Genomic DNA, 26,545 nt, shown 5'->3' with positions numbered 1-26,545 from the left:
AGTATAGGTAGGTGGTAGGGAAATAGAGGGACAGGTGGGGATGTGGTAGGAATATGGGATTAGTGTAGGATTAGTATAAATGGGTGGTTGATGGTCGGCACAGACTTGGTGGGCCGAATGGCCTGTTTCAGTGCTGTATCTCTAAACTAAACTAAACTAAACTTTGAATCCTGAAAACTTATACCATTTGCTCTTTGAGGTGTATACAATAGATCTTTTCCCCCTTACTTAATATTTTCTCCACATCTCCATCTTCACTCATCAACCTCACACACATTTTTCAATTTTCAGCATCACTTAACATTTGTATATGTTAATTTGAGATTTTACTGAACTTGCAGACTACTACAACTAAGGTGCGCTATGACAATCTCTTACACGCTGAAAGTTGCGGATGCCCGATTTGCTGGATTCTCCAAACTACTATTTCGTTGGAAAGGAAGCATTTACAAACTGTTGTACAAGGAGTTCATTGTGTTCATCACCTTATATTCAATATTCAGTGTTACATACAGGTAAAAGGCATTCTTTGCTTTTGAATTTTATTCTCTTAACCACTGAACTTCCCTTCTTGGTCCCCATGCTAGATAACATCGTAAATAGTTCCCTCTCTTCAGGTATGGTCCCATTTCCTAACAAAACTGAGTATCACACTCTCCTCAAAATAATTACAGCCCCACTCTAATCATTCTTTCCTCTTCTAATGACTTGTTACTTCCCAGATCCATGTCCACCTCTCATGAAATTCCTTATTTAAATCCTTCCAATAGGTTTCCACCCCTCCCAAAGCACCATAGCTACTCGAACCAAAGTTTATCAAACCAATTGCATCACCTGTCGCTCTTTGTCTTCCTTGGACTCTGCAGCTTGTGGCAGCAGGCATGCTGGGGATGGAGGAAGGGAAATGCAGGGCAGGCAGTGAGGCAGTGGTAAGAAAATGTTTATTCCATGTTGAGATATGTATTCCATGTCTGGATTTTTATACCTCATCCACGACATTCTCTGTGATTGCAGTGCACTATCCCTCCTTGGCCTCGCTGCAGCTTTTAACATGGTCAACCCTCTCAATCTCCTCCAACACATCTCCACCATTGTCCAGCTTGGTGGGACATCCATTGCACGGTCAAATTCTTACCTATCTAATCATAGCCAGAACACTTCTAGCAATAGCTGCTGTACCCAGTCCCACATCAATACTTTGGGAATTCCATAAGGATCCATCACATAGACTGCCTTTCTCCCTTTATAATGAAGGCTACCACCACCCTTACATTAACCCACCTGCTACTGAAAGCCTTATCAATGCCTTTGTCACCTCAGGTCTCCACTGGGTGGCTTCACATCCTCCACCTTCCATAAACTCCAGCTCATGCAAAACTCTTGCCTATAGCCTATCCTGCACTAAGTCCCACTCATCCTTATTCTCACTGGCCTACATTGGCTAAAAAGACAGAGGCGCAAGGGGAGAGCCAACTGTGCAACAGCCCCAACAAACAAATTTCTCTGCAGCACCTGTGGAAGAGCCTGTCACTCCAGAATTGGCCTTTATAGCCACTCCAGGCGCTGCTTCACAAACCACTGACCACCTCCAGGCGCGTATCCATTGTCTCTCGAGATAAGGAGGCCCAAAAGAAGAAAGAAGAACATTGGCTGACAATCCCAATGAGTGAAATTTAAAATGCTAACCCTTGTGTTTAAATTTCTCCATGGCCTTGCCCTTCCCTTTCTCCAATCTTGTAATTTCTGTTCCTCTTAATCCAGTCTCTCATGCAATCTCCCCTCCCCCTCCCTTCACCCATCATTAGTGGCCATTTGCACTAACAGTTTCTGTTAGCCTACAAGCAGCAGAGAAATAAATTATTTCCCAAGTAGGTGGCACAGTTATTGTGTATTCAGCTTAGATAAGGCGAGGGGAATGCCATCAAACTAATCAATTTACCAACAGTAAATTAAATGGCCGGTCTATGCTTAAGCTTCCTTCTCCAAAACTGTTTGGTTAATCAATAGTTCATCAATTTATATGAATTACTATCTTGTAATATTTGACAAGGTCTGCACCAAAAAATTCTCAAAGTTCAGAGTGGCTGATCACAGCCTCTTCATACTTTGTAGCAACCATCCATTACAACATTGACCTGGCACAGTTTACTACTGAGCCTTATCTATACCTGCAGAGGTAACTTCACGCAATCAACTCAAACCTTCAACTCTCATTGGCTGCTCAGTTAGTTGAATAATTCCACACATTATCGCACATGCATTAAAATCAGAACATTTCACCTGGATTTGCTTCAAAACTAAAGATAAAAATCTGGGAAATTCAAAGGTTCTTGAAAATTCAACAAGAAATGGAAAAAATTAAAAATAAATACTTGAAGATGAAAATAAAAAGAACATTGAATCCATTTAAGCAATAATTATATAACATTTTTGTAATTAAAATAACCAAGTATACATGACTATATTTTTTCTTCCCTGGTAATTTCCACCCCCACCACCACCTGTCCTCTCCTGAAGCTATTGACTCCATGGCAGAACAGATATCGGCATTGTTCCGTGTGTGTCTAAAGATTATCTGTCAACAGGTTATTTTACCAGGTGAGAGGGAGGGGGAAACTGGGTTCTTCCTTTTTAACCCCTAGAAGAGGAAAGGATATCAGTTACATTACAGTATTCCATTTGGTTGCCAAAATCAGAAATGATAAAAGAAAAACTGCCAACCTGCAGCAAGCAAATGCCTTGGTACATTCTACCATTTTAAAAGCACTATATAAATGCATGTTGTTATTGTTGTTATTGATGTATTACACTCAGACACAGTAACTCCTTAACAGTTTTGGAAGAACAGTTTCAGAAGAAGACAGCTTTAGATACAGACCTAAAGTGTTAAAGTAATTTGTTAAAACAAAACCATTTTCCTCTCTCTAGCAATGTACTGAATCATAAATCATAGCAATAAATTTCTTTTAGTGATTTTTAATGATTAATAAATGTCCATTTAGTCTTGCCCCAATCCATGGGCTTTAAAGCCAATTATAGCACCTGTAATACTGCCTTGGCTGAAATCTGCTGAGCAAAAAACAGGGTCTGAACTTGGGACCTTCCTGGGCTGAATGACATACACATTTTACACGTCATATCATCTCAGACATGGCTCTCTGGCAGCATTCCTGCCTGAGTCACAAGGTTTTGGGTTCAAGCCCTATTCCAGAGACTTGAGTACATAAGCTAGGATGGCTTCGGTACAGTGTCGAGGGAGTGCTACACTGTTGGAGGTTCTCTCTTTCAGATGAGACCAAGGCCCTGTCTTCCATCTCCTGACTCCCCAAAGCCTGTCCACCATCTACAAGGCACAAGTCAGGAGTGTGATGGAATACTCTCCACTTGCCTGGATGGGTGCAGCTCCAACAACACTCAAGAAGCTCGACACCATCCAGAACAAAGCAGCCCGCTTGATTGGCACACCATTCATAAACAGTCACTCCCTCCACCACCGACGCACAGCGGCAGCAGTGTGTACCATCTACAGGATGCACTGCAGCAAAGCACCAAGGCTCCTTAGAAAGCACCTTCCAAACCCGCGACCTCTACCAACTAGAAGGACAAGGGCAGCAAATGCATGGGAACATCACCACCTGCAAGTTCCCATCCAAGTCACACACCATCCTGACTTGGAACTATATCGCCCTTCCTTCACTGTCGCTGGGTCAAAATCCTGGAACTCCCTTCCTAACAGCACTGTGGGTATACCTACCTTACATGGACTGTAGTGGTTCAAGAAGGCAGCTCACCACCACCTTCTCAAGGGCAATTAGGGATGGGCAATAAATGCCGGCCTGGCCAGTGACGCCCACATCCCATGAATGAATAAAAAAAAGTGAACGTAAAAGATCCCATGACACTCTTTGAAGAAGAGTAGGGGTGTTCTTCCCAGTGTCCTGGTCAGTATTTATCCAGCAATGAATATTACTTAAATAAATTATCTGGTCATTACCACATTGCTGGTTGTGGAATCTTGCTGTGCACAAATTGGCTGCTGCATTTCCCTACTGTACAATAGTGACTATACTTCAAATGTACTACATTGGCTGTAAAATGTTTTGGGATGTCCTGAGGTTCATAGATAATGATGATGTCTTAAATATAATTGAATTATCCCATGAAATAAGAAGTTTGTCAATGAAAATATCCCCTACAAAATCTATAAAATAGGGACATTTATTTCTTTCAAATTAGAGGTAGGCTGCTGCCAATGAATTTATAATCAAAAGATACAGTTTAATCCCTAAGTAAATGAAATAAACAATTCAAACTCCGACACAATTAGATTTATATTTACTACAGTATTATTGTATGTGAATAATTACCTTGTGTTTGAGGATATCATTCTTTTTCTATTTCTTGTAGGTATTTCCTGTCACATGAACAGAAGCTTCTCTTCGAGAATGTGGCTACATATTGTGACAAGCAGACCAGTCTTATACCAATGTCATTTGTTTTAGGTCTGTATCTGAATACCATTATAAACTATGAAGGTATTGTAATATATCAATAAAAACAACCACCTGCATCTATTTGGTGCCTTTAACATAGTAACATGTCTCCCTTGCCTAAGTGATGCCCTCCATGCTGCAGGGTCCCTTCTTATTCATCACCTATATCCTACTTCTCAGCAACAACATCCACAAAATCTGCATCTTCAAATCCCTTCACATTCTCACCCCACCTTATCTGGTAAATTTTCGCCAGTCCTACATCCCAGACCTCACCCTCTATGCCCCTGACTCCTGAAATACAAATTATTTCCTATTCCTTCTGCTCTAGCACTGAAGGTTGACTACTATGTCTCTTCTTTCTGGAATTCTCTTCCAAAACCACTTTGTCTTGCCTCTCTCCACTCTCCTAATATTAAAAGGGATCCTAACCCTTATCCCTTTAACCATGTCTTTGGTCTCCCCAAATGAGTTCCTTCATTTGCTGCTGCTATCAATTCTTAGTGTCAGGATAAGGTTTAAGGAGCTAGAAAATGCTAGCAATGCAGATACTTTGCTTCACCTATAGATCTTTTCTTATTTAAAGGAGAGAGCAACTATCAGGGTTAGTCCTTCCAATGTAAAGCACTTTCTGTGATCTGCATTGTTACTTTTAAGAAAAATCCACAGTCTCTGGAGAATCCTTCTGGCTAAAAATGGATACCTCTGTAAAAAGGATATGCTCAGTTGACATCAGACAAGGACAATTCTTGTTGAGAATGGCCGTCACTTCCAGTGAATCGAGTTAGGAAAATTCATAATGGGGAATAAGGAAATGGCACAGAAACTAAACAAATACTTCGTGTCTGTCTTCACAGAGGAAAATCCAAAAAACCTCCCAGAAATAATGGAGAATCAAGGGACTAGTGTAAATGAGGAACTGCAAAATATTAATATTAGTAAAAAAAAAAGTACGAGAGAAATTAGTGGAACTTAACGTAGATAAATCCCCTGGACCTGATGATCTACATCCCAGAATGTTGAAAGAGGTGGCTGAAGAGATAGTAGATGCACTGGTGGTCATCTTTCAAAATTCTATAGACTCTGGAATGGTTTCTGCCGATTGAAAGGTGGCAAATGTAACCCCACTGTTTAAGAAAGGAGGGAGAGAGAAAATGGAGAACTATAGACTTGTTCGTCTAAAATCAGTCGTAGGGAAAATTCTAGAATCTATAATAGAGGATGTGATAACAGGACACTTAGAAAATAAGGGTAGGATTGGGCAGAGTCAACGTGGAATGGAAATCATGTTTAACAAACCTTTTGGAGTTTTTTGAGGATGTAACTCGCAGAATAGATAAGAAGGAACCGCTAGATTTGGTATATTTAGATTTTCAGAAGGCTTTTGATAAGGTCCCACACAAGAGATTAGTAAACAAAATTAGAGCACACAGGATTGGGGAAAATATACTGGCATGAATTGAAAACTGGCTAACAAACAGAAAACAGAGAGTAGGAATAAATGGATCATTTTCATTGGCAGGCTGTGACTAGTGGGATACTGCAAGGATCAGTGTTTGGGCCCCAGCTATTCACAATCTATATCAATGATTTGGATGTGGGGATTAAATGTAATATTTACAAGTTTGCAGATGACACAAAACTAGGTGGAAGTGTGAGTTGTGAGGAGGATGCAAAGACGCTTCAAGGGAATTTGGAGAGGCTAAGCAAGTGGGCAGATGGAATACAATGTGAAGAAATGTGAGGTTATCCACTTTGGTAGAAAACAGAAATACAGAGGATTTCTTAAATGGTGAGAGGCTGGGAAGTGTTGAACTTCAAAAGGACTTTTTCATGACTCACTGAAAACTAACATGAAGGTATAGCAAGCAATTAAGAAGGCAAATAGTATGTTGGCCTTTAATACAAGAGGATTTGAGTATAGCAATAAAGATGTCTTACTGCAATTATATAGAGCCTTGGTGAGACTGCAACTGGAGTATTGTGCGCAGTTTTTCTCTCCTTACCCAAGGAACGATATGCCATAGAGGGAGTGCAACAATGGTTCACCAAACAAATTCCTGGGAGGGAGGGATTATCCTATAAGGAAAGATGAAATAGAGGGGGCATTTATTCTCTGGAATTTAGAAGAATGAATGTGATCTCATTCAAACATGCAAATTTCTTACAGGGCTCGATAGGGTAGATGCAGGAAGGATGTTTCCCCTGGCTGGGGAGTCTAGAACCAGGGGTCACAGTTTCAGAATAAGGGTCAGGCCATTTAGGACTGAGATGAGGAGGAATTTCTTCACTCAGAGGGTGGTGAATCTTCTGATTCTCTGCCCCATAGTGCTGTGGAGGCTCAGTCATTGAGTATGATCAATACTTAGATTGATAGATTTCTACATATTAAAAACATCAAGGGATATGGGGATAGTGCAGGAAAATAGTGTTGAAGTAGAAGATCAGCCATGATCTCATTGAATGGTGGAGCAGGGTTGAATGGCCTACTTCTGCTCCTAGTTCTTATGTTCTTATTGGTGGTTGGACTTTCAAAAACTAATTGATTAAGTTGCTTCTCAGAATGCTGTTGGCTGAAATGAATTACTATTTGGCAGCTTGTTTTGAGATTTTTCTAGTCACCCTATTTACTAAAAAACAAAAGGAAGCAGGGCAGACAAGTGGAATAGTTCATTGGAGGTGCAGTTGACTGTGCCATAGACTCACAGGATAGGGGCACACCCACTTGCCAAGTTCCTGATTTCAGTGTGTACTGTCCCAAATGGAGATCAGCAGCTTCACTTTACAGGGAAAATGGAAAGGAGGGGAAGAGTCACACCCCCTTCCCACCCCTCACTGCCCCCTCTCCCCTCCCCCCCAGGGCCATTTTCATGGTCTTAGGGTTGTAGTTACAGAGTCGCTTTGGCAGAGACCCCTATCCTGTCCTCTGAATTGTGAAAGCTAGAACGCCATACAAGGAAATCAAGAGGGAAAAAAAACAAGGGTAAAATAATACATTTCTGGGTATTTGTACCATAGCTACACAGCTTACTGTAGTATCAAATGACAAATGCTGTGATATCATTCAGACAAATATTTGTACCCGCCATAAACTACTGAAGTATAAATGTACGTGGCCAATGTGTCACTGTGCCACCCTCTCAGTCCGATGCTAAGCTTGCACTAACAATAACCTGTGAACCTTACCCACCATCCCACCCCTCACAGGCTTTTATGTTACGCTTATTGTTAACCGTTGGTGGAACCAGTACACGAATATCCCACTTCCGGATCAGCTGATGTGTGTGGTGTCCAGTAATGTTCATGGTGTTGATGAAAGGGGCCGGATCCTGCGGCGCACGCTGATCCGATATGCCAATCTCTCCTCAGTACTCATTCTCCGATCCATCAGCACAAGGGTGCGAAAGAGATTTCCCTCCTTGGAGCATGTTGTAGAAGCAGGTAACATAACCCATATTTTCATTAAAAAATAAGTTGGCATGCATATGAATATTCTACTAGTGTACGTCCCACGACAGAAAGTCAGGACAAAGCAAATTTCCCTGACTGCATTAGTGATGTAGGTACAACAATGGGGATCTGCAGCTACTGGGGATTATACAGCTCCATCTAGTAACAGACAAAAGCAGTGTGGACATCGCAGTCAGCAGGATAGTCATGCACAGTGGTCATCACAGCAGAAGCAGCTGCATTCTCATCCAAGATGCTCATGCACATGCTATCCAGCAGCAGGTACCTGGACAACTTTCAGGAGCAGAAACCTGGCATGATTCCCTCTCCCATGCCAACTGTTGTGCCTCCAATTTCCTCTGAGGAACTAATTCAGTATCAACTAGAAATCAAACATGAGAACTTTCTGATCCGCCTCAGTACCAAAATAGTGTGGTACATTCACCCACTGAGCCACTGAGATAACATCTCTCAACGAGCCAGTGTCATATTTCAGTAAAGCACAGTATGTAATTGTATTTTACATTTGGATGTAACAATTATTTCTCGATTAAATTATCTTCTCATCAGTTGATGCCACAATATACCTGGGGACTGGTGTCATAATATTGTAAAGAATCCCCTCCACCCATTTTGCACATTTTCAAACATTTTGACCAGTTTGTTGGTCTTTTCAAACTCCACAAATAAGCAACAAAAGCTCATTTCTTGTAAGGTATTGTATATCAATTGCTCAAAGGCAATTATTTATTTTGAAGAGATACATCTAGTTGAAATATGAACCAACATGCAGGAAAGCTTAAACTTGCCCTGGAGTAAAATGTGCACACAAAACAGAAAATCATGCAATTTGTGGCTTAATTATATATTATTTGTCTAATTTTATTTGGGCAAAAGGATATTAGAACTTAATTGTGACTGAGATAGGGAATTTTTTCCTATTCATGTTCTTGGGCATCAGATGGGCACAGCAAATACAGAAAATCAGGTCGGAAGAGCAAAATGTTTATAAGGGAGCCCACCCAACAACCAATAATAGAAATGGATGGAATATTGGGCAAGAGTCCCTTGTGGGCACGTGCTCCTCCCAACCTGATTTTCCTGTATTTGTTGCACCAGGTGATCCAATACATCCAGTAACCCAGTGATCCAGTAACCCAATACACTCAGTGATCCAATACAGCCAGTAACGCAGTACATTTATTTTTTATTCATTCATGGGATGTAGGCATCACTGGCTAGGCCAGCATTTATTGCCCATCCCTAATTACCCTTGAACTGAGTGCTTGCTAGGACATTTCAGATGGCATTCAAGAGTGAACCACATTGCTGTGGGCCTGGAGTCACACGTAGGCCAGACCAGGCAAGGACGACAGATTTCACCCCACAAAGGACACCAGCGATCCAGATGGGTCCCCACAACAATTGACAATGGCCTCATGGTCACCACCAGACCAGCCCTTCAATTCCAGATTTATCAACTGAATTCAAATTTCAGCATCTGCTGCAATGGGACTTGAACCCATATCCCCAGAGCACCAGCCTGGGCCCCTGCATCGCCAGTCCACTGACACCACCACCATGCCACCACCCACATCAGTACAAAAGGCAAGGCTGAAGCATTTGCAACAATCTTCAGCCAGAAGTGCCAAGTAGCTGATCCATCTCGGCCTCCTCCTGCAGTCCCCAGCATCACAGATGCCAGTCTTCAGACAATTCGATTCATTCCACGTGATATCAAGAAAAGACCGAAGGCACTGGATACTGCAAAGGCTATGGGGCCTGACAATATTCCGGCAATAGTCCTGAAGACTTGTGCTGCAGAACCTGCCGCGCTCCTAGCCAAGCTGTTCCAGTACAGCTACAACACTTGCATCTACCCAGCAATGTGGAAAATTGCCCAGGTATGTCCTGCACACAAAAAGCAGGACAAATCCAACGCAGCCAATTTCAGCCCCATCAGTCTACTCTCGATCATCAGTAAAGGGATGGACGGTGTCGTCGACAGTTCTATCAAGCGGCACTTGCTTAGCAATAACCTGCTCAGTGACGCTCATTTTGAGTTCTGCCAAGGCCACTCAGCTCCTGACCTCATTACAGCCTTGGTTCAAACATGGATAAAAGAGCTTAACTCCAGAGGTGAGGTGAGAGTGACTGCCCTTGACATCAAGGCATTGAGTATGGCATCGAGGAGCCTGAGCAAAACTGGAGTCAATGGGGATCAGGGGGAAAACTCTCCGCTGGTTGGAGTCATACCTAGCGCAAAGGAAGATGGTTGTGGTTGTTGGAGGTCAATCATACACCCAGTGATCCAATACAGCCCAGTGACCCAGTACAGTCCAGTGACCAAACACACCCATGTGCAGGAATTAGAAAATCTGCTCCAATATGACTTCAACCTATCAAATGCATAAATAAACTCCCACAATGCACCTTTTCTTGTTATTCTTTTTTCAGGTTTTATGACCCATGATGAGCTAAAGAAATTTGAAAGCCTTTACTCTGATTTTAACAAGTACTGGATTCCATGCGTATGGTTTACAAACCTAGCAGCTCAGGCACGGAGAGAGGGGAGAATCCGGGATGATGTGGCTCTAAGACTCCTAATGGATGTAAGTATGATATCTTAGTCCCTCACTCGGAAATTATAAGATTGGATTCAAAGAGAGGGTAGGTCAATGCTAAAGTGTAAATGATTACTAATATGCAGCAACACTTAAAATATAGCATCTTCCTCTATGCCAATAGCATGATGATGGGCAGCCTATATGCTGAAACATTTTGGGCACCTGCTCCTCTAATTATTGGGTGTGAAGGCCTGAAGCCTTCAACTTGCCCAACAGGCTCAGCACAGCAGTTCAATATAGCCGACTAGCACAATGCAGGCTGTGGGGCTCATAAACAAACTGGGCTGAATTTTATTGGCAGTGCCCTTTAACCTCAGCGCAGTGCCCATATTCAATGGCGGTCACTGAGCCCCCATGATAATAATTGCGGGTGCTCATTTCCATAGAGGCCACACGCCACACTCCCCATATTATGTGGGGAGAGATGGGACATTCGGCACAAGGAGAGTGTTTTTGACAGTTGTGCAGCAGGTGCAAAGAATACTTACTTGACAGCTGAAGAGTGGGGTTGCTGTCAATCTGGCAGCTAAGCAGAAAGTGCTGCAGAAACCCAGCAGGTCAGGCAGCATCTGTGAAGAGAGAAGCAGAGTAACTTGACCAAGTTCACAGACCTGAAAGTTAACTCTGCTTCTCTCTTCAGAGATTCTGCCTGACCTGCTGAGTGACCCCAGCACTTTCTGCTTTGCTGTCACATACTTACCCTGCTGTGTCCCAGTGTCCTGTGAAGTGGCGATCCTCTTCTTCCACTCCAGTGTAACATTCCTTCTTGTAGGCGTGCCGCACCTGGATGATTAATCTTAATTTTGCACATCCCATGACGTGAGACTGAAATATACCATAAAAGGCGAATACACAACAGAAATAAAACCATAATTGAAGAACAATTACCTACTATGAGTATCTAAGCATCTGACTGTGGAAAGCCGCAGACTAATATGCATTTGGAATCTGTATTCATTTCTCTGCTAACTGTTATGTGAAAATACATGTAACTGCAATTATACCATCTTTGTTAAAAAAACGGGGAAAAATGTTCATATTCTAGCTGTATTGCCAACTACAAATATTACACCAATAAATATGATCAGCTGCTGCAGAAGCAAAGTGTTCATGAACATGTGTCGATGTGTAATTGTTGAAAAACCCATGACAGCAGCACAGATTAGGCCCCCGCCCCCCCGACCCAATGCTGCATTGTTTCAAACATGTGTAAGACAAACCTTGCAGCCAGACATTGGAGCTGTTACACAGTGGAGTCACCTTTGCATTTAAAGGACCACACCAAAAGCCAAGGATGCAGAGCGGTTCTCTAGGGTGGCCCCACAGTGTAGTGAAGCCTCCCTGCTCACTCTCCTCCAGGCTGTGTGGGCAAAGCGGGAGTTCCTTTTTACCAGCGATGGTAAGAAAAGGCTCTCCCACCTGAACAAGGCAGTCTGACTGGAGGTGGCAGAGAAGGTGAGATAGCCGTGGGGCTATCCGGCATCAAAGGGTCCAATGCCAGAAGGGGATGAACGATCACTCTCCCAGCCAGCCGAGGGCCTCTAGGCTTCATGCACACAGGGTACGACCGCCAAAGTCATCCACAGCCAAAGGGCTATCATAGCAGCAGCCTTCCTACAGTCAGGCTGCTAGCGCAGAAGTGGCACCGCATAGGAGAATCTGCAACCATTTCCAACAAGCATCCTGACACAGATGGTTCTGCATGGGTGATGCAACACCCTAGAAAGGCTGGGAACAAAGTCGTCTTCACTAACACTGCAGTGCTTTTTCTATGCGAATGAAGTGTGCCAGCATGTACTGATCGTGGCTCCTCCCATTACATCATTGGCCTTCCAGAATTACCAATGTATGGAATAACATCACTGCCATGCCAGTATCACTCATATGCATCTCCATAGATGCAGTAATGTGGACAATGGCTCAGTGTCCTGCTGCGAGTAACGGTGTACACAAAGATGTTGCAGACACGGACTGCTGCGCAACAGGTGAATGAGGGTGCTGTGCGGCATGCATAGCCCATGGTGGTTCCTATGGCGTGGAGAACCCTTGAGCAATGAGGCACTGCCGTGCATCCTTAGCTTGCTGTTCGCCCTGCATGCGGTGCCTGGAAGTTGTCTGTCCTCCCATGTGCCTTCCCTGCTGTAAGACCTCAGCATCATCATCATCCTAGGATGAGTCCTGCTCATGTCTCTCCTCATTCTGTAAGTCCTCCCCCCTATTGACTGTGTAGTTGTGCAGAGCACAGCAAACAGCAATGATGCGAGCAACCCTTTCTGACCTGTACTGCAGGGCACCACCCGATCTAGCCAGGCAGCGGAATCGCATTTTAAGCAAGCTGATTGCCTGCTCAGTGGTGGTTCTTGTAGCTCTGTGGCTGGCGTTGTAACATTCTTCTGCAGCAGTGCTGGGGTGTCTCACCAGTGTCAGCAGCCATGTCTGGAAGGGGTAGCCCTTGTCTCCAATAAGCCACCCCTCCATCCGAGTCATTTCAGTGAACAGCAAAGGCAACTGCAATTGGCGCAGGATGAAGGCATCATGGCAGCTGCCTGGAAAGCAGGCACAGATTTGCATGAATCACTTCCGGTGATCACATACAAGCTGGACATTGATTGAGTGGAAGCCCTTACGGTTTACGTATTCAGCTGGTCACCCAGCGGGAGTCTTGATGGCCACATGGGTGCAGTCTATGATCCCTTGCACCTGTGGGAATCCCGCAATGGAGCAGAAACCGGTGGCCCTCTCGGCTTGGCTTCCAGGGTCCGTCGTGAAGTGGATATATTCACCAGCCCTCCGGAACAGGGCATCGGTGACCTCCCTGATGCAGCGGTGCACTGCTGACTGCGTGACCCCACAAAGGTCTCCGGTGGGCCCCTGAAATGATGCACAGGTGTAAAAATTGAGAGCTGCTGTCACTTTGCGGGCTACAGGCATAGGATGTCCCCCAAAGTCCCTGGGCTGCATGTCATCATTCAGCAGGGCACAGAGATGTGTCACCACCTTTCTCAACATCTGCAGTCGCCTCTGACACTGGCGCTCTGACATCTGCAGGTGTGTCATGCGGGACCTGTAGATGCATGGCAATCTGTAGTGGCAAGCTCTCCTTGGGTGCTGCTGCTCACGACCGGGGGCCTATATGTGGGCTGCATCTGCCTGTTGGTTTTGTGGCGGTGCATATGGATCCTTTCAAGAAGCACATCAATGAATATAGGGTGAACAATCCCCATCTTCAAGTTACAATTCAGCTCGGTTCCTTCAATTCTTCGAAGGTTCCTGCCAGGGCAGAGATTGATGTTGAGTGAAACATCAGGTGCTTTCATGCAGCAACTGTGTGGTATGGCATAACATTGCCTGGCTTAGTTCCCGCTAAGAGTGGCACCACATGACCACATGAAGATTGAACAAGCTGCATCGCTTGGCACACAAGACATATAAGCTTCACACGCCTACCGTCTGTGGCACTCTCCCCACATACAGGGTGACTCGAGTGTCATTGCTCCTTCAATGATAGAGGCAGTCAATGGCACAGAGCTGCCAACCATTACAGAGGACGGAATTGCAGTGGTTCCCTTCCAGAATGCAGAGTTAGACCCCTGAATATCCCCCCGCCCTCCAAGAATGCAGAGTTAGACCCCTGAATATCCCCCCTCCCTCCTCCCTATAAGAATGCAGAGTTAGACCCCTGAATATCCCCCCGCCCTCCAAGAATGCAGAGTTAGACCCCTGAACATCCCCCCTCCCTCCTCCTTTTAAGAATGCAGAGTGAGACCCCTGAATAACACAACTTACCTTCGCTCATGACAACTTCTGCCTCTGAGGACCCGCGGGCTTTTCAAATCGTGAACAGGACGGCACGTGACGCTGCCAGTTCATTGAAAAATCCGGAAGTGTCGGAGCAGAGGCAGTGGGCTGCATAATCAGCATAAGTAAGTAAGTAATCATTACCATATGCTAATTGTGGTGCTGCTGCCGTGCGGCGGAGGAGGGGGGGGGGAGCTGCAACCAAGTAAAATGTGGCTGACCCATCTCGATGTCGCAGGTCGAGGCGGGCCTCTCCCTGCAGCATTTTACCAGCCCCCACGCCACGACCCCGCGGCATCGAGGGGCCAGTTATATTCAGCCCACTATGTGCAATACTGACTGGAGCCACCAAAAATATTTGTTAAAGTCTTCTCTATAATTCTTCTGTGCTGTAAAACTCTATGATTCTTTAACATGGCTGGAGCACCTAAAAGCAGCATTCCAGCCATGCAATGCAAGGAAGACATTATTAAAATAACATTTTTAAATTCCACCTGCCCTTGATCTTCCTAGTTCTTCCCCTCCCTTCCTCAGGAATTTGCTGGCACTCTATGGGAAGCCATCAGCAGGATGAACTGGCTGCTGATGACTGGAATTCCAGCTCACATTTTCCATCCCCCTATACAGCATGCCATGAGCATTGTGCCAGGATGCCAGGAAAATATTTGAATGAGCTGAACCTGCATGAACAGATAAGATCAGCTCTCTTTTGCCCAGGGGCAAACAGTGGCGGGACTGCATTACTGGCATTGTTATGTTAAATCACTAGTTAACAGATGTAACTACACAGCAGTTGTAGCATGAAACAATTGTGAATTGCAAGCTGTCTCAGAAACCCAATGGACCACATTAATATAATTAATATCTATATATAATATAATTTAGTAATGGAAGTATAATTTAGTAACAGAAATCTCTTCTTTTCTCATTTGCAGGAATTGAATCGCCATCGGGCAAAATGCAGTCTATTATTTCACTATGACTGGATCAGCATTCCCCTAGTGTACACTCAGGTCAGAATTTCATTGGACTTCAATTCATGATCCATAGAAATTAGAAAAGTCCATCTATGGCTATACAGATAATGAAATCCCCACCTTTGATCTCCAATTTATGATGAGTTAACAGCAGTCTGGATGCTAGAATTGGCCCAGGACCCGAGGTTAAGGAGAGGAAAATGAGCTAAGGTTCCCCCTCCAGACTGTTAGCCAAAGAGTAAAAGTAGTCCCATTGCAGCATACCCTCTAATTTTTTGTAGGGCACAGGCAATGTGTGTAAGTGGGTGGGCCCTTTTAATTTTTTTGCACAGTAACTTAAAAGGGTCGACTTGTGTGTGGCCGCACAGCTTAGAGGGAACATTGTCCCATAGTAGTCCCACAACATGCTGGGCGAGGACAAGATTGGGCTGTTTCAACTGCTGTCAATGCTTACATGTGAATAATGGCCAACGTGAGAGGAGTGAAGAAAATTGGAGTGAGAAAAAAAGGAAAGAATAGCATTCATAGAAAGTTTACTGAGCTATTTTTGGTATTAATCAACTCAATTAGCCTAATTTCACTCAACTGTTGACTCATTTGTCCGCCCTTTTGACAGGGAAGAGAACTCCTTGCTAATCTCCTTCACTGAAATCAGATATTTATTATATGGAAAAATCATAGGCACCAAAATATATCCTGCCACCTGTTGGCACTGCATTGGTACAATTTGTTGCACTGCCAGTCCACCACATATTTGTTAGGTGTTTGTGTCATGAATCTGTGACTTTTGAATTGCAACTGGTAAAGATTCATCTGCAGAACTACTGTGAACTTAGGAATGTACACACCCTGCATCTAACACAGGTGTAGAACAGGAAACATTTCCTAAGCATTCACAGAGTCCACATTCCATGAATGATGACTGTGTCTTCTGTTTTACTTCCCCACAGGTGGTTACTATTGCAGTTTATTCCTTCTTTGCCTTCTGTCTGATTGGACGCCAGTTTCTTGAACCAAGGAGAGGCTATGAAGAAGAGAGGATAGACTTTTATGTCCCCATCTTCACTCTACTGCAATTCTTCTTTTATGCAGGCTGGCTTAAGGTCAGGGCTTTGCTCTCAGTTGATACACTGTATTAAAGGGGATGGATCACAGGGAATTTGGATGGCATAATTATTTACATGAATGAGCAGGGATGCATCCTTAGGCCCTCCCATTTTTCATCTATATGTTACCTCTTAGAAATATATTATTCATAAACATGGACTAAATTCATATATGTGTGCCAACAATCCTAACTTTACCATCTGACTACCATCCTTAATTCTATGATTGTTACTGTGCTGTAAGACAGCCTATCCAACACCAAGCTGTGGTTGAAGCTGAATATTTTGCGGTTCAACATTGGCAAGACTGAAATCATCCTGTTTCCCTTCCACCAGAAACTCTCTGCACTGGCTCTGCTCATTCAATCTCAACCAATGAAAGCTCTGTGTCCCTCTGGACCATGAGCTGATATCAAACCCGACATCCAGTCCATCACCAGGACTAACAAATTCCACCTCCAAAGCATCAGGTCCACCTCATTTCCACTCTTGCGAAACAGTCATTCATGCATTTATTATTTTTAGATTCAATTTTTCCCAATATCTTCCACAATGTGATTTCCCGATTTCCTCCTTCTATAAACCCCAACTCATCCAGAATTTCTCTGCCTACATATTACTCTGCACATCCTGCTGACTTTCTGAATTTCACTGTGCCCAATTTCAATGCATTTTAGGATGTTTTGCTGCATTAGCAGCAATAAACAAATGCAAGTAGCTATTGCTCTTGTACTCCAATGTGACAATACTCTCAGGGCGATAGAAAATGGGCAAAAACAAAACAAGAAGTTCAGATTAATAATGAAGGTGGCTTGCTGTCTTTTTTCTCAATCAGGTAGCAGAACAGATCATTAATCCATTTGGAGAGGACGATGATGATTTTGAAACAAACAAACTGATTGACCGCAACCTTCAGGTACATTAATGTTGTTGTTTTGGACCGTTGACTACTGATTTGTTGCACGTGGAGGGATACTTTCCTTAGTTTTATTTAATTTCAGTACTTTCATTTTAATCAGCAAGTTTTTTTTTATTTCCAAAATATACTTTATTCATAAAAATCTGTAAAAATTACATTCCCAAACAGTTTAAAACAGCATCAAGTCAAAAAATACAAACAGTGCAAAGGTGATCAGTTTCCTTCTATACAATCATGAGTTGCCTCACAACCCTTCCATTTCACATTTGTCATGCCAGATACATTTTTACATTATACAGGAGACAGAAATTTCTCCAATACAGTTCGAGGGGTTTCCCATGGATCCAGCCCCTCAGTTCAGCTTGGTGGGGGGACCTTACACTGTGGTCTTTCCCCATTGAGCCTTTGCTGCTGCTGCCCCAAGCTTTGGTACGTCCCTCAGCACGTAGTCCTGGACCTTGGAATGTGCCAGTCTGCAACATTCGGTGGTGGACAGCTCTTTGCGCTGGAAGACCAGCAAGTTTCGGGCAGACCAAAGGGCGTCTTTCACCGAATTGATAGTCCTCCAGCAGCAGTTGATGTTTGTCTCGGTGTGCGTCCCTGGGAACAGCCCGTAGAGCACAGACTCCTGTGTTACAGAGCTGCTTGAGATGAACCTCGACAAAAACCACTGCATCTCTTTCCACACCTGCTTTGCAAAGACACATTCCAGCAGGAGGTGGGCAACCGTCTCTTCCCCACCACAGCCACTGCGGGGGCATTGCACGGAGGGGGCGAGACTTCGGGCGTGCAGGAAGGATCTGATGGGGAGGGCCCTTCTCACCACCAGCCAAGCTACATCTTGGTGCTTGTTTGAAAGTTCTGGTGATGAGGCATTCCGCCAAATGACTTTGACGGTCTGCTCGGGGAACCATCCGACAGGATCCCCCGTCTCCTTTTCCCGTAGGTCCTTGAAGACATTCTGTGCAGACCACTGCCTGATGGACCGGTGGTCAAAGGTGTTTTCCCGCAGAAACTTCCCCACGAAGGATAGGTGGTACGGCACGGCCCAACTGCATGGAGCGTTCAGCGGCAATGTGACCAGGCCCATCCTTCGCAACACCGGGGACAGATAGAACCTCAGCACATAGTGACACTTGGAGTTTGCGTACTGGAGGTCGACACACAGCTTGATGCAGCCGCACACGAAGGTGGTCATCAGGATGAGGGCCACGTTGGGTACATTTTTCCCGCCCTTATCCAGAGATTTGAACATCGTGTCCCTCCGGACCCAGTCCATTTTAGATCCCCAGATGAAGCGGAAAATGGCTCGGGTGACTGCCACAGCGCAGGAGTGGGGTATGGGCCAGACCTGCGCCACGTACAGCAACAACGTGAGCGCCTTGCACCTGATGACCAGGTTCCTACCCACAATGGAGAGAGATCGCTGCCTCCACATGCTCAACTTTTGTTGTACCTTGGCTACTCACTCCTCCCAGGTTTTGGTGCATGCCCCGGCCCTTCCGAATCATATCCTCAGCACCTTCAGGTAGTCTGACTTGACGGTAAAGGGGACAAAGGATCGGTCAGCCCAGTTCCCAAAGAACATGGCCTCACTCTTGCCGTGGTTACCTTTGGCTCCTGAGGCCAGTTCGAATTGGTCGCAGATGTTCATCAGTTTGCGCACAGACAGCGGATCCGAACAGAAGACGGCGACGTCATCCATGTACAGGGAGGTTTTAACCTGAGTGCCTCCGCTGCCTGGGATTGTCACCCCTCTTATGCTCGCATCCTTCCTAATAGACTCAGCAAAGGGTTCAATACCGCAAACAAACAAGACCGGGGAGAGAGGACAGCCCTGTCTGACTCCAGATTTGATCGGGAAACTTTCCGATTCCCACCCATTGATTGAGACTGCGCTACTGATGTTTGTGTAGAGCAGTTGGATCCAATTGCAGATTCCCTCCCCAAACCCCATTTTGGAAAGCACGTCCATCATGTAGGTGTGCGATATCCTGTCAAAAGCCTTCTCCTGGTCCAGGCTGATGAGGCAGGTGTCCACCCTCCTGTCCCGCACGTAGGCGATCGTATCCCTGAGTAGCGCGAGACTATCAGAGACCTTCCTGCCGTGTACAGTACAGGTCTGATCGGGGTGGATCACCAACTCCAGAGCAGACTTGACTCGACTGGCTATGACTTTGGACAGAATCTTGTAGTCAACATTAAGCAGTGAGATGGGCCGCCAATTTCTGATTTCTGCCCTCTCCCCCTTCCGCTTGTAAATGAGGGCGATGATGCCTTTCCTCATGGATTCTGACATGCTGCCGGCCAGGAGCAAACTCTCGTATACTTCCAGCAGGTCCGGGCCGACCCAGTCCCACAGGGCCGAGTACAACTCGACCGGTAAGCCGTCACTTCCGGGAGTTTTACTCGTCTCGAAGGACTCAACGGCCTTTGTCAGCTCGTCCAGAGTTAGCAGCTTGTCCAGTCTCTCCCTCCTGCTGTCATCTAAGACCTCTGTGATAGATGACAGGAAGGAGTGGGAGGCTCTGCTGTCTGAGGGCTTCACGTCATACAGCCCAGCATAAAAGGATTTGCTGATCCTTAGTATGTCGGACTGCCAAGACGTTACCGAGCCAGCTTCTTCCTTCAGGCTGCTGATAACAGAGCTCTCTCTGTGTACCTTTTGGAAGAAGTAACGCGAGCACGTCTCATCCTGCTCGATGGAGCGGACTCTGGACCGGAAGATGATCTTGGAGGCCTCCTTGGCAAAGAGCGAGGTCTGCTGGCTCTTCACCTCTTGGAGGTCCTCCTTGACCTCGACCCCCATTGACTGCAACCGGAGCAGATTTTGCATACTTTTCTGGAGTCGGGACATTTCCCTCTGTCTCTCTCTCGCCCTCTGAACACCTTTGTGGATGAAGAACCTTTTGATGTTCTCCTTAATCGCTTCCCACCAGTGAACTGGAGACTCAAAGAGGGGTTTCACGGTCCTCCAACCTTTGTAATCCCTTTTGAGTTCCTCAACGTTCTCTGGGGTCAGCAGTGTAGCATTGAGCTTCCACGTCCCTCTGCCAACCCGCTGGTCGTCCTGTAAGTGGCAGTCGGCCAGTAAGAGGCAGTGGTCGGAGAAGAACACCGGCTTGACGTCAGTGGATCCGACCGTGACAGCACGGGACACAAACAGGAAGTCAATGCTGGAACGGGCAGACCCGTCCGATCTTGACCATGTGTATCTGCGTTGCGCTCCGTCTGCAGGTTTGCTGAAGACGTCGTGCAGTTTGGCATCTTTAACTGTTTCTATTAGGAATCTGGACGTAGCGTCCAGTTTGCTGTCGTCTCTGCCGGATCGTCCAGCTGCATCGATGATGCAGTTGAAGTCACCACCGAGGATGACCGGCCTGGACGTCGCCAGCAGCAGTGGGAGCTGCTGGAAGACGGTCAGCCGCTCGCTGCGTTGTACCGGGGCGTACACGTTGATCAACCGGAGCGGAGCGTTGTTGTACATCACGTCTGCTACGAGGAGGCGACCGCCCACCACCTCCTTAACTTCGGAGATGGTGAAGTTACCTCCCCGCAGCAGAATACCCAGGCCGGAGGAACGGCAATCATTACCCCCCCGACCAGATCGATGGCCCATGGGACCACCATCGCGACCACTGCCTGTCGGTGCATTTTAATCAGCAAGTTGATTTAACGTGCAAATGTACTGTCTCTCTCAATCCACCTAAGAGAAAAGGATGTTGTGCTGTTAGCAAGTACCTAGCCTCACTTCACAGTGCTATTTAGAGTTTGAGATAATGTGCCAGTAGCTCACACGATATGGATTGTGTGCTGAGTTTGGCAGACAATAGGTCCTGATTACACAATCATGGCATGCTGGGGGAAAGAAAATCAAATGGGGATGGGATGTAGAACAAAATAAATTAGTAATTCCATGTTGATATCTCATAATAATGATGCCTTAAAAAGATTTCCCTTGGAATTTGTCCTGCCTGCTACACTGTCCTACATCAAGGCTCAGATCCAGCAGTTTCCTTATATAAGGAAAATCTTTCAGGCAGCATGTCCACAGTATTTAGCACAAAACCAACCACAACTCTGCTCCAGAGGCCAGAAGGCTGGTTGTGAGGAAAGCACATCTCACTATTACAGTAGATCAGAAGGAACTCTTCTGAGGTTAAGGTAAAGGATACCTTAGTCAACCAGATTAAAGGGAGCTTTTTGATGTTATATCTATATTGGAACTGTTTAATGCTGACTGTGAAACAATGTTTTATGCCCCAGTACTGACCTCCCTTATGTTGAGGACATAACTATATATATGTACTATATACACACACTCACAGAATTGTACATTCAGAACTATGTCTATCTGTAGGTTTCCTTTCTCTCTGTGGATGATATGTACCAGAATGGTCCACCCCTGGAGAAAGACAAGTATTGGAATGACTCAACAGCTCAGCCTCCTTACACCATCGCTACAGCCAATGAGACCCATAAACCATCATTTTTAGGATCTACCTTTGACATGCGGTCAGTAAAATTTCTACTTCACACCTTCATAGGAGTGATGAGAAAATAACAAAAGGAATTAAAAGTAAAAAATTATCCTGGTTAATATTTAATATTGAGAGTGGATAGTAAAGTTAGACATCATAAATAGAGGCATTGAGTACAAAAGCAGTGAAGTTATGCTGAACTTTTATAAAGCTCTGGTTAGGCCCCAAATGGGATGGGAGATTTTAGTTATAAGGTTAGGTTAGAAAAGCTGGGGCTGTTCTCCTTAGAACAAAGGAGATTGAAGGGAGATTTAATAGAGGTGTACAAGGTTATAAGTTAGATTTAGATAAGATAAGATTAGATTAGATAAGACTTAGATAAGTTAGACAAGGAAAAACTGCTCCCAATGGTACGAGGACCAGGGGGCACAGATTGAAAGTTTTAGGCAAGAGATGCAGGGGGAATGCGAGGAAGGACATTTTTTTTACACAGCGGGTGGTAATGACCTGGAACTACAGCATAATAATAAAAGCAAAATACTGCGGATGCTGGAAATCTGAAATAAAAACAAGAAATGCTGGAACCACTCAGCAGTTCTGGCAGCATCTGTGGAAAGAGAAGCAGAGTTAACGTTTCGGGTCAGTGACCCTTCATCGGAACTGACAAATATTAGAAAAGTCATAGGTTATAAGCAAGTGAGGTGGGGGTGGGGCAAGAGATAACAAAGGAGGTCTAGATTGGACCAGGCCACATAGCTGACCAAAAGGTCACAGAGCAAAGGCAAACAATATGTTAATGGCGTGTTGAAAGACAAAGCATTAGTACAGATTAGGTGTAAATACACTGAATATTGAACAGCAGCAAGTGAAAACCTGAAAAAAACAGTGGGTAAGCAAACTGAACAAACTAAGATGAAATGAAATTAATGCAAAAAAAAGGATTGTAAAAAATGTTTTAAAAAATGTAAAAAAAAGGAAGAAAAATAACTAAAAATGAAAGTAAAATGGGGGGCTGTCATGCTCTGAAATGATTGAACTCAATGTTCAGTCCGGCAGACTGTAGTGTGCCTAATCGGTAAATGAGATGCTGTTCCTCGAGCTTGCGTTGATGTTCACTGGAACACTGCAGCAATCCCAGGACAGAGATGTGAGCATGAGAGCGGGGGGGAGTGTTGAAATGGCAAGCAACCGGAAGCTCAGGGTCCTGCTTGCGGACTGAGCGGAGATGTTCCGCAAAGCGGTCACCCAGTCTGCGCTTGGTCTCCCCAATGTAGAGGAGACCACACTGTGAGCAGCGAATACAGTATACTACATTGAAAGAAGTACAAGTAAATCGCTGCTTCACTTGAAAGGAGTGTTTGGGGCCTGGGATAGTGAGGAGAGAGGAGGTAAATGGGCAGGTATTACACCTCCTGCGATTGCAGGGGAAGGTGCCATGGGACGGGGACGAGTTGGTGGGGGTAATGGAGGAGTGGACCAGGGTGTCGCAGAGGGAACGATCCCTTCGGAATGCTGACAGGGGAAGGGAGGGGAAGATGCGACTGGTAGTGGCATCACGCTGGAGGTGGCGGAAATGGCGGAGGATGATCCTTTGGATATGGAGGCTGGTGGGGTGAAAAGTGAGGACAAGGGGAACCCTGTTACGGTTCTGGGAGGGAGGGGAATGGGCCGGACTCGGTTGAGGGCCCTGTCAACCACAGTGGGGGGAAATCCTTGGTTGAGGAAAAAGGAGGTCATATCAGAAGCACCGTCATGGAAGGTAGCATCATCAGAGCAGATGCGTTGGAGACGGAGAAACTGGGAGAATGGAATGGAGTCCTTCCAGGAGGTAGGGTGTGAAGAAGTGTAGTCGAGGTAGCTGTGGGAGTCGGTGGGCTTATAATGGATATTAGTAGACAACCTATCCCCAGAGATGGAGACAGAGAAGTCGAGGAAGGGAAGGGAAGTGTCAGAGATGGACCATGTAAAGTGAGAGAAGGGTGGAAATTGGAAGCAAAGTTGATAAAGTTTTCCAGTTCGGGGTGGGAGCAGGAAACGGCATCGATACAGTCATTGATGTACCGGAAAAAGAGTTGGGGGAGGGGGCCTGAGTAGGACTGGAACAAAGAATGCTCGACATATCCCACAAAAAGACAGGCATAACTAGGACCCATGCGGGTACCCATAGCAACATTGGAACTACAGCATGGCTACCCAACGGGACCCAACGGCATGTGTCAGGTTCGGGTCGGGTTGGGTCGCTGTTCCGGGTCTGGCATTCAGGCTCGGGTCGGGTCGGGACGGACACAGTAACAGCCAGGACGTCAAGGCGGGAAACACTCCGCACTAGTCTGCAGTGAGTGATTCCATCGAAGGTAGAGCACAACATCTTTAATATAACCAACTTTATTCTGGTGGTCGGGTTGGGTCAGGTGCAGGAAAAAATGAAAGGACTCGGGCCGGGTCGGGCGCGGATCAGAAGTGGTTCTGTCAGGCTTGGATCGGGTTTCATTTGCTGACCCGAGCAGACCTTTACCTGGAACTGGCTGCTCGCAAGGGTGGTGGAAGCAGACTCAATCAATGACTTCAAAAGGAAACTGGATGGCCAATTGATGAAAATAAACCTGCAGGGCTACAGGGATCGAGCTGGGAAGTGGGACTTTAAAAAAAATTTATTCATGGGATGTGGGTGTCGCTGGCTAGGCCAGCATTTATTGCCCATCCCTAATTACCCTTGAGAAGATGGTGGTGAGCTGCCTTCTTGAACCACTGCAGTCCAGGGGGGTAGGTAAACCCACAGTGCTATTTTCCTTACTAACATCTGGGGGCTTGTGCCAAAGTTGGTAGAGCTGTCCCACAGACTAGTCAAGCCACAGCCTGACATAGTCATACTCACGGAATCATACCTTACAGACAATGTCCCAGACACTGCCATCACCATTCCCAGTATGTCCTGTCCCACCGGCAGGACAGACCCAGCAGAGGTGGCAGCACAATGATATACAGTCGGGAGGGAGTTGCCCTGGGAGTCCTCAACATCGATTCCGGACCCCATGAAGTCTCATGGCAACAGGCCAAACATGGGCAAGGAAACCTCCTGCTGATCACAACCTACCGCCCTCCCTCAGCTGATGAGTCAGTATTCCTCCAGGTTGAACACCACTTGGAGGAGTACTGAGTATGGCAAGGGCATAATGTACTCTGGGTGGGGGAGTACAATGTCCATCACCAACAGTGGCTCGGTAGCACCACTACTGACCGATCTGGCCGAGTCCTAAAGAATATAGCTGCTAGACTGGGTATGCGGCAGTTGGTGAGGGAACCAACAAGAGTGAAAAACATACTTGACCTCTTCCTCACCAATCTACCTGCCGCAGATGCACCTGTCCATGAGAGTATTGCTAGGAGTGACCACAGCACAGTCCTTCTGGAGATGAGGTCCTGCCTTCACATTGAGGATACCCTCCATCGTGTTGTGTGGCACTACCACCATGTGAAATGGAATAGATTTCGAACAGATCTAGCAATGCAAAACTGGGCATCCATGAGGCGCTGTGGGCCATCAGCAGCAGCAGAATTGTATTCAACCATAATCTGTAACCTCATGGCCCAGCATATCCCCCAATCTACCATTACCATCCATTCAAGAGACCAACCCTGGTTCAATGAAGAGTGCAGGACGACATGCCAGGAGCAACATTCGGCATTCCTCAAAATGAGGTGTCAACCTAGTGAAGCTACAACACAGGACTACTTGCATGCCAAACTGCAGAAGCAGCATGTGATAGACAGAGCTAAGTGATCCCATAACCAACAGATCAGATCTAAGCTCTGCAGTCCTGCCACATCCAGCCGTGAATGGTGGTGGACAATTTAAACAACTAACTGGAGGAGGTGGCTCCACAAATATCCCCATCCTTAATGATGGGGGAGCCCAGCACATCAGAGCAAAAGATAAGGCTGAAGCATTTGCAATAGTCTTCAACCAGAAGTGCCGAGTTGATGAATCATCTTGGCTTCCTCCTGAAGTCCCCAGCATCACAGATGCCAGACTTCAGCCAATTCGATTCACTCCGTGTGATATCATGACACAACTGAAGGCACTGGATACTGCAAAGGCTATGGGCTCTGACAATATTCCGGCAATAGTACTGAAGACCTGTGCTCCAGAACTTGCCAAGCCCCTAGCCAAGCTGTTCCAGTACAACTACAACACTGGCATCTACCCGGCAATGTGGAAAATTGCCCAGGTATGTCCTGTACACAAAAAGGAGGACAAGTCCAACCCAGCCAATTACCACCCCATCAGTCTGCTCTTGATCATCAGTAAAGTGATGGAAGGTGTCACCAACAGTGCCATCAAGCAACACTTGCTTAGCAATAACTTGCTCAGTGATGCTCAGTTTGGGTTCTGCCCGGGCCACTCAGCTCCTGACCTCATTACAACCTTAGTTGAAACATGGACAAAAGAACTGAACTCAAAAGGTGAGGTGAGAGTAACTGCCCTTGACATCAAGGCAGTATTTGACCAAGTATGGCAACAAGGAGCCCGTCTTTAGGTATTGGTTTATATTAATAGTGTTTAAGATTTTAGTTTTTTTTAATAAACAGTTAATTTGTTGATATCTAAAGATACCTGTTTTGGTTCACCTCATGCGGGGGTTACTAGATTGTTTCAAGTCGGCTGCTGCTTTCTTTGGTTTGGAAAGCTTTAG

The 26,545-nt window shown here is 45.6% G+C and overlaps 1 protein-coding gene across 1 annotated transcript in view; it reads left to right on the top strand.

Annotated features, from left to right (window-relative positions):
- The first annotated feature begins 363 nt into the window (after nt 1-363).
- The window catches only part of best4 (bestrophin 4), a 45,407-nt gene continuing 19,225 nt past the window's right edge, over nt 364-26,545 (top strand). Inside the window, exons 1-8 of the mRNA XM_068038050.1 lie at nt 364-515; nt 4,408-4,502; nt 7,701-7,934; nt 10,401-10,555; nt 15,304-15,381; nt 16,296-16,448; nt 17,287-17,367; nt 21,731-21,885. Coding sequence (XP_067894151.1) covers nt 364-515; nt 4,408-4,502; nt 7,701-7,934; nt 10,401-10,555; nt 15,304-15,381; nt 16,296-16,448; nt 17,287-17,367; nt 21,731-21,885 — 1,103 coding nt within the window. The remainder of the gene's footprint in view (nt 516-4,407; nt 4,503-7,700; nt 7,935-10,400; nt 10,556-15,303; nt 15,382-16,295; nt 16,449-17,286; nt 17,368-21,730; nt 21,886-26,545) is intronic.

Source organism: Heterodontus francisci, chromosome 8 (genome assembly GCF_036365525.1).
Source record: "Heterodontus francisci isolate sHetFra1 chromosome 8, sHetFra1.hap1, whole genome shotgun sequence".
Taxonomy (NCBI): Eukaryota; Metazoa; Chordata; class Chondrichthyes; order Heterodontiformes; family Heterodontidae; genus Heterodontus; species Heterodontus francisci.
This window is presented reverse-complemented; position numbering and strand designations above follow the sequence as displayed.